The following is an 8,939-nucleotide window of genomic DNA, read 5'->3' as shown; positions in this document are numbered from 1 at the left end:
CATGTAATCTACCCCTCTTGCAGAAGTTTGGCTGGGGAAAAAGAAATAAATAAATAAAAGGTCTTGTAGCTTGGAGACTAGGGAGGGACAAGTTTTGAAAAAATGATACATAGTGATTGAAAACTTCTCTAAAGGTAGTTCTAGTTTACTCTCCTTGTAGGAGTGAGCTTGTAATTAGGATATCAAGAGATAGAGACATTAATTGGTATAGAATTGCAACCAACATGTAGGCCTAGAGGAAAATATTTTTTATTTTTCTTTCCAGCGTCAAGTAATATTAAATCTACATCACCCCCAAGCATATGGTTTTCAAGAAAGAAATTTCAGAAATTTCCCCTATAACTAACCAATCCTCATAATCAGCAAGTTCTCTTCTATGTGACCTAAATCCTTATCACTACCATTTAAAGTCATTTCCTTCTGTTCTGACCTCAGGGAAGATAAAGAACAGCTGTCTGTTCCTCTTTGTAATAATCCTCTGTGGGCAGTATTTGCAAACGGTCTCCTTTGGGCTAAATAATCAGATTCCTCTCACCTTCCTTTAAAATTCTTCTGTTGTGTGGTTTTCCCAAAGATCCTCTTCGTGTTGTTTACATCTTTCTTAGATAAGGTTTCTTTCTCAGGACCTGACATGCTGAAAGACTTCTAGATAAGAGCCCAGTTGTAAAGTAGACCCGCCAAAGAAGTGGCAAGAAATCAGATGTGGAGAACCCCATGCTAAGCTAAAGAAATGAAACAGATTATTCTTTAAAACACACACACACACACACACACACATATATATATATAAAAAATGTCTAAATGATCTCTGGCAGTATCTAGGCTCAACCGCAGAGCTGGGTGGAACTAATCCTTTTCCTAACACACCCTCCTCCTGAGTACCACCCCATGCACCAAATACCTCTCCCCTACTCACTCTCCCTCTTCCTCAAATCTCTCTTCTTCAACGTGGTTTGAGATTTTAGGAGCAAAGCATGAAGACTGAGCATATTTCTGATGGCCAAGTTTGATATTTATGAGCAAGAGCTTTCCTCGAACTCCTTACATTCACTAAGTAGGCCTATCCTACTTAACCTTGGGATCCTCCCTGCCCTTCTTCTCCAGAAGTAGACTGATTATATTTGTCACCCAAGGGATATTTTAGAGAAAGACAGTGTTCTAAGAAATCAGAGGTCCCTGGGTTAGAGAGCAGAACACTGAAAGACCTATCACAGAAAACCCAGGGGTTTTTTAACGTTTTAAGCAGAAATATCTGCGCATTAAACTTTCTTTCTCATGGCGACTTTTTCTGTAGTGCCACTTCCATCTAACAAAAAAACTTTCTCAAAAGGTAAACTTTTTTTTTAACAACTTGGTTATGCTGAGAAATCTCACGTCTTACATGTGAAAATAGCCACAGAGATAGAAGGGTTAGTCTAAAGAAGATATTTTCAACATTTCCCCAAGCAGATTCTTAGACAGAGATTGTCCTTGGCACATCATTGTCTCAAGTCAATAGATTATTAGGTTAAGTTGACTTGTCCACCTTGGTGAAATGTATCCTGAAACTTTGAGTATAGGGGACTTCTTTGTTTTGTTTTATGTGAGGTTTCATTTTGGACAGTGTTTTGCATCAACAGCTCAAGGGTTTCCAAAACTCAGGAAGTTGAAAGACCTTTGTAATGGGCACTGATTAAAATAAACTGACATGGCAACAAATTATATTTGGCAAATAGACATCGGAAAACAAATATTCAGACTTCCTGGGCAGGGAGCAGTACTGGCACTTTTCCTGAATGTGAATAATCAAGCACGTTTCAAATTCTGGATGAGACAGAATTGTTCACTATCAATAGATGAGCCAAAACCATCTTGCTTGAGCCGCTATCAGGCTGAACAAATGAAGCCCAGGTGAGCCAAAAAGGAGAGGTAGAGTGTTGACTTACCTCCTGCTTTCTGATGGGGAAAAGATATATTTAAAATGTGCTTCACACACAGCCACATTAGCCCTTCTAATTAATAACATGAGGAACCAGCTGGGTGTGGATCAACATGTGGGTTGTGAGGGGGCTGAATTTTTAAAGTATATCATGAGTTATTCAGATCTCTGGAGGTTTTGGGTTTTTCTTTTTTCAGTGTGTGTGTGTGTGTGAGCACATCACAAAAGCTGAAATTTGATTTCCTTCTTGAAAGCTCCCATTCTGGGGAAAGTGAATTTCTGGCACCACCTTTAATTACATACATATGTGATGGGTAGAGGGCAGTGCTGGGGAGGGTCCAAAATATAGATTGCCCCCCAAAAAGGAAGAACAAAAATACAATGTTTCTCTGCTTCTGAGGAATATTAACCCCCTAATCTTAGGTAGCTAGTCATACATGAGCGACAGGGGGAACAAAGGAATAGGGGCCCAGCCTAGAGACTGCCCAAAGAACACCCTATTTATTGGTAGTTAAACAATCCCTCCTGCATCCCCGGAGACAAAGGACAGGAGGATCATAATCTTAGCTGGCCTAACCTGGCTACAGAAGCCTGCACAGAAGGTATTACCCTAATTTGCCTACAATTTAAGCTTCCTTATAATACTATGTTTATGCCTGGAAGTTCATGAATCTAATTATAACAGACTGAATTCTGGGTACGCATTAGGCAAAGAGTTATATAGCAGCCAAGTGTCAATCAAAATGACCTCACTTGCCAATCACCTAAAAACACCTTTGTAACCACCTATCACAGCCCCAAATATAATGCAGACCTCTCCCTCCTCCGGGGTTACAACTCTCCATCTTCCCTGGCTGGGCTGTAACCCGTACCTCCCCAACCAGGGATACGTAACCTTGTTTCCATGTGGTTAGCCAGTTTTAGGCTTGACCCGTCTTCTACCTCATAATGTTCTTTTAACAAATGAATATTTTCTCATATTCACTGAGCTGAAGTTCAGAACACTGAGAGAACATAAAAGTGAAAAGGACCTAGAGGTGTGTGTGTTACTGGAACTCCGATTGCTCCAATGGTAACACTACCTCCTCTCCGTCCCACCAATCCCAGAAGAAAAGATAATCAGGAAATGTAGCAAGGGCCGAATATGCAACAAGTATATAAATGCCACGAGGTGGATGCAGAAATGTGTGTTGTAGCTGTATGGTTCATAAAATGGGTGGCAGGGAAGCTGTAACCAGCCTTAGGGGCATGAGCCGGTTATACATTTTACAGAACTGCTCTTTTGGCAGAGAGGCCCAGAAAGGGAATGGAGGTAACAGGCTGAGTTCCAGTACTTGAAGGGCAGGGCCTTTGCTTGTGTGTTTTCAGCTGATAGCTGTGTATTTTCAGTGTGACAGGAAAGAGGAGGCTCCTTCATAAACAGACCTGGCCCTCTGGGGCTTCCCACATTGGAGAGGAGTCGGGGGAGACTGCTGACCAGACTTTTATGAAGTTTATGCTCTGACTTTTCAAAGAAAATGCAGTGTTTGTCATTGGAGATCTTGATCACTTTTCCCTACCCAGAGTCATTTTTGAGAGCGGCCCTGAGGCCAGTTTCACTGAAGACAAGACTGAACTCTAGAGGCTTTTTGCAGTGCTAAATGCAAACCATGTGTGTGACCCAGGGTTTCCTCTCTCTCCAGAGCACTGCACATTTGGTACAGGAATGGGATTAGCTCAAATGCAGTGGGGTGTGTAATGAAAAGTGGGTTGTTTACTGTGTTAGTGATACACTGCACCCTGCAGTGAGCCTTAGGATAGAGGGAGCGTTCCCTGGCAACCGCAGTCCCTATATGCGGACAGCTAAACCCCTTCCCCAAAAGGTTTTTCAGAGAGCAGCCTCCTCCTACCTCTGTTTCTCAGGTGGGTTGTGTGCTTGCAGCACATGGTTCTCTGCTGTGGCTAGGGTGAAACTGAGGTTTCATCACCTCCATTTTGCATGGTACATTCAGAAAAAGGCCCCCAAACTGCCAGTGGTCTCATTACGGTTTAAAGATCTCACCTCCCAAACCCTACAATTGGAAGAGATGGACAGTGTTTCCTGAATACAGGTGCCAGTCAGTTGAATCACACAGTACAGCAGGTGGTGGTTTCTTCCAAGGTTGTAGGCGCTGAAATTCTGGGCATTCATCCTCACCTATCAGGGGTCTTAACTACTATAATTGCCTGTCAGACAGCTAGAGGCAGTTGTTGTTTTCCCAGGAAAGAGGCTTTGAAAACAGAACACCAACGAAAGAACAGCCTTGTGGTGTAAGGCCTTCTGCCCCTGGTTGAGAAGAACGTCAGATAAAATGACAAAGGGAGAAATGATCTTTTCAGGAATGCATACACCTAACGTCTTTCTTCGCCCCTTTTCTTTATCAACTGCAGGGGAGACTGCAGGACGGCAGCAAGTCCCCACCTCCCCACCGGCCTCGGAGAACAGCAGTGCGGCCCACAGCATTGGCAGCACGCAGAGCACACCCTGCTCCAGCAGCAGCACAGCCTAGCCCAGCCTGGCCACTGCCAAGTGCCGGACCTGACCACACATGTATCCAGACTCCAGAAAGGCTTGATTGTGGTTGCCGTGTAAAGAGAGAGTGAATTTCAGTATAAACATCACCTGTTGTATTCACCATCCCCCTATCCAGGGCTAATCTAAATGCAACCCCTGGGCTTCTATAACACACTAGAGTTCATGTGAGAAAGCTAAGGTGGTGGCCTTCTCCACCAGCCCCTCACAGGCTTGGGGGTTTTCAATGTGAAACACATGCCAGTTTTTTAAATGCTGCTTTGTCCAGGTAAGAACATCCATAATTTGGGGCCCTGAGTTTTACCCAGACTCGAGTTGGTAAAAAGGATAATAGCTAGGCAGTAGAACCAATGAGATGTGGCCAAAAAATTTTTTTAATAACTGAACCAAGATGTAAAACAAAAGAAAGGCTTCAAGACCTCCTAAGTGCTTTCCTCCATGTCTAATTTGCACCTCTGGATGCACACTTCTCACTTTGCTGCCACATCCTGTGGGGGCTGGTGTGTCTGCTTGATAGGTGCTGCCCTCAGGGACTATATCCCAACACACATCAGGCAACATTCCTTTCTTGTGCCCTGGGCCAGAACCGATGCTGATTACCGTATCAGCTTCCTCCTCCTCCCCACACTAGCACACTGACTGCAAAAAACGTCTTAATGCAAATTTCGTATTTCTTCATAGACACGTAGAAATTGAAAATGGCCAAAATCTGGGACTGCAGATGTAGGCCCATTTATGATATTTTGCTCTGATAAATTAATGTGTAAGTTGGGGCAAAATTCAGTTGTAAAGTTGAGGAATTTGCTCAGTGCTATATATGCCAGTAAAAGTATATAATATATCATCTGGCACATTCATTTTTTCCGTGAAGAAGAAAAATTCATTCTCCCTTTAAAAATTTTTTATGCCTTCAGAGTTGAAACTTATTCTTAAATATATTTGGGAGAATTGGTGTTTCCACTCGAAACATGTCAACCTTTTTAATAGACCCTTTTTTAAAAACCATGCTCTTATAAGATGCAAATGCTTGGCAGATCCTCTTAGATTCCACTTGGTTATCGGAACATTGTCACCAGTTCTGCCAAGAAAGTACTGAGATGTGGGCACTCATTTGGGTTGCTTTAGTTCTCCTGCCTTAAATATATCCCAAACTCAAAAAGAGTTTGAGGTGGAATAATGGAATAAAACGGAATAATATGATGCCACTTTGCAGCTAAAATAAGCTCAACTGATACCTCTATGTTAAAAAAAGAAAAGAATGCCTGAGGAAAATTTCCATGCCAAATCATTTACTACTGAGGATGGCTTCGTAGCAAATAAATATTATTCTTTTTCCAGATCACTACACCCCAAACAACTCAGAATTTACAAATAGAGCAGGCTAGATTCTACCCCAAAATATTCATAAGCAAATCTCACTGCCTTTAAAATAAGGAAATTGTGCCTGGTTCTCTATGAATGGAACCTTAGGTAGGAAATGTTGATGCTACCCAAGACCTAAGCACAGCGTCTGCAAGACAGATGGAGGCTAGCAACCATCGCTACCACATTATAGAGTAATACTCTGATTGATTTGATAGGTGTAGACAATCAAGTTGATTTTAACCAAAACATTATTTGAGGGCTAAGATTTCTAGTCTATCTACCTTGATAATTGTGCATATTTTCACATACAAATGAAAATAGGTGATTAGAGAATTTTTTTTCCTTTTGGTTAACTTTTTTTAACATAAAGGTATCAGAGTGGAGGACCTAGATTACGCTACCTGTGTTTGAAAATAATGCGCTTTGCCTAACCTTCAGCAGAATGTATTGTTTTAGCATATTCTATGTATGAAAAAGTTTAAAGATGTCTTCAAAGAAGACTAGAGTCTTTAAGTCACTTATAGCTATATTTTACTACAAAAAGTTTGTGTATAAAGATATATTTAAGTGTTTTAGATTTTAAAAAAAGTTACTCCATATGAAATGTATAATTTCAGTTACTGTGAATTCTTTTGATCAGTTCTTTGCTTTTTAAAACACCCTTTTCTTCCCGTTAAAAAGAAAATTAGCTATTGAGAGGTATTAAAAAATCCATTTCTTAGATGGACAGGGTTAAAACTAAAACCTTTTGTAATATATTTAAATGTGTATTTTTGAGAGAGATGCTGCATCGCCATTGATTTTATAAGTAATTTAAAATTAATTTACAAATTTATAGATGCAAACCAAAAGATTTTAAAAGAAAAAGAAGAAAAAAGTCAACTTTTATTCGTTTAGGTCTTATTGTCAAAAGTATTATTCAGATCAAGAAATCCATGTTGATGAAACGATCCCATGTTAATTGGAGAGTGAATGTCACTAAGTATTTCTGAAAGTTTTCTAAAAATGAACATTAAAAAAATAGAGTTTTCTCCCTAGCTTCTTGTTAAACAGCATTTTCAATTGCTTCATACTTCATTATTTTAATACAGAATATGAGCTCAACTTTATAACATGTTCTCCAAGTTTCTATAAAACCGTTGTTATATTCCAGTTAAACTCTATCTGCAAAGTCTTGTAACTTCTGCAGGCTACACCCTTAATTCGCAGAGGCCATTTTGTTTTTGTTTTTATTGATGCTAAAGCTATTATTGAAATGCTCTAAACTCCAAGGCAGATTGTGTAACATCCTATAGCTTTTCACCATGTGTTGTTTACCAGCTGTTACTGTTTTTTGTTGTCAGAAATTGCTTCTGTCTAAGCTGTTTCTATAGTATTTTCTAAACAACAACAACAAAAAATGGTTTTATCCTTGTCTGTAATAAGATTGTAAACCCATTTCCTGTGTGTGTTCTGTAGTGGGCATGATTGTGAGCGTGTGTGGGGGCACACACTTGTGCGCTGGTCTTTTTGTACTGTAACTACCTCATGATTTGAGTGATGGTTGTACTGCTGGTTGTATTAACAGAGCACATTTTATTGGGTGAATCGTGTGTGATTTTTTTCCTGTTTGTTTTAGGTGGGGGTTGTTCATGAAACTGACAGATGTTTCTTCTAAAAAGGACTATTATCAGTTTTCAAATACAATACTTCTCTTCTGGTTTTTCCTGAATGAGCCTGATTTTATTGCTGTTTTTCATCATCTATAAGGGTAAAAAGAGTACCCTTGAAATCCCTGTGGCCAGTTTGAACACCCCTGTTGTACGTAGTCTTTTTTCTGTTCAGTGTGTCGGCAGTTTTGTGAACATGCTTAGATGTATAGTTTTGATAACCACAGTTTTAAGTACTTTATCTGTGCATAATAAAAGATATATATCAATTATTAATATACATCTTGTTTGGTCATTATTAAATTATACCCTCAGGCTAATGTAACCTTTTTTTTACTATGCTTCTCTCCTAAATTTATCTTCTAATACAAGTGTGCTGATGAGGAGGAAGGAGAGAAAAGGCTAGAGAATACCCTAGGCTCACTAGAGCAGACCAAAAAAGGAATCAAGGCCAGCAGCCCACCCCTCACAACTCACACAGGTCTGTCCCCACACGGCAGGAACAGTGTGAGAGGCTTAAGTAGCATCACACTCCCGTGAGGTTGGAGCTCTTGTCACAAACAAGAGTCCATCCATTTTCCAGTACCAAGATTACACCTTGGCACCAGCTCCTCTCTCAGAGGGTAGAGGGAGAAATTGGCAGTTCAATTAATTTTCCTGCCATTAAACTCTCCTTGTATGTGTTGGAGCAAAAACCTTAGGTGATTCATAAATGGGCTTCAGAGAGTCTATTAACTACCTGAAATTATATGTAAAATTTCGCATTGATGTAGTTGGGCTTTTGTTGTTTTGTGTTTCTTCTGTGAGAGTTACAGAGGTGAAATAAAACAATTATTTGTTAATGCTCTTTCTTACCTGTTCTAGTCACTTCTTTGGAGGAATTGATGTTAACAGCTTTTTTTTCTAATTCAAGTATATCAAAACGTGTTCACAAATAGAGAAATTTTAGTTTTGTTTACTAAAAAGGGAATCACAATATACATACTCTGAAACTTGCCTCTTTCACTTGCCATAGACTTTGTTCTAGATTAGTAGATATAAAACAAATTCATTCTTTTTAATGGCTATATAATATTTCATACAATGACTTTAGCCAATTCACTAGTGATGAACATTTAGAGGTGTTTACAGGGTTTTGCCAAGATACCCTGCTGCAGTTAATATCCTTGTGTAAATGTTCATGCATTCTAGTGCTTTAAACCAAAAAGGTGTCATATAGAGAAACTGACAAATTCATCATCACAGTAGAAAATTTTAACATATTACTCAAAAACTGAGAAAAAGATTTGCAGGTGGAAGATTTGAACAATGCAATTAAGCTTGATCTAGTGGGCATACATAGAATCCTCAGTCCCTAAATTTGAGAGTTTTGTTACATATGGAATATTTATAAAAATTGACTACTACTAGACTATAGTAGAGTTGTCAGAAAATATCACAAAACTTAATTTTACTG

The 8,939-nt window shown here is 39.4% G+C and overlaps 1 protein-coding gene across 1 annotated transcript in view; it reads left to right on the top strand.

Moving 5' to 3' along the window:
• TGFBR3 (transforming growth factor beta receptor 3) overlaps positions 1-7,763 on the top strand; it is a 179,728-nt gene extending 171,965 nt beyond the window's left edge. The window contains exon 17 of the mRNA XM_006919403.3: positions 4,328-7,763. Coding sequence (XP_006919465.1) covers positions 4,328-4,446 — 119 coding nt within the window. The 3' untranslated portion in view covers positions 4,447-7,763. The remainder of the gene's footprint in view (positions 1-4,327) is intronic.
• Positions 7,764-8,939: the final 1,176 nt, after the last annotated feature.

Source organism: Pteropus alecto, unplaced genomic scaffold (genome assembly GCF_000325575.1).
Source record: "Pteropus alecto unplaced genomic scaffold, ASM32557v1 scaffold25, whole genome shotgun sequence".
In the NCBI taxonomy this organism is placed as follows: Eukaryota; Metazoa; Chordata; class Mammalia; order Chiroptera; family Pteropodidae; genus Pteropus; species Pteropus alecto.
The sequence above is the reverse complement of the archived record's forward strand: the minus strand, read 5'-3'. Positions and strand labels throughout refer to the sequence as shown.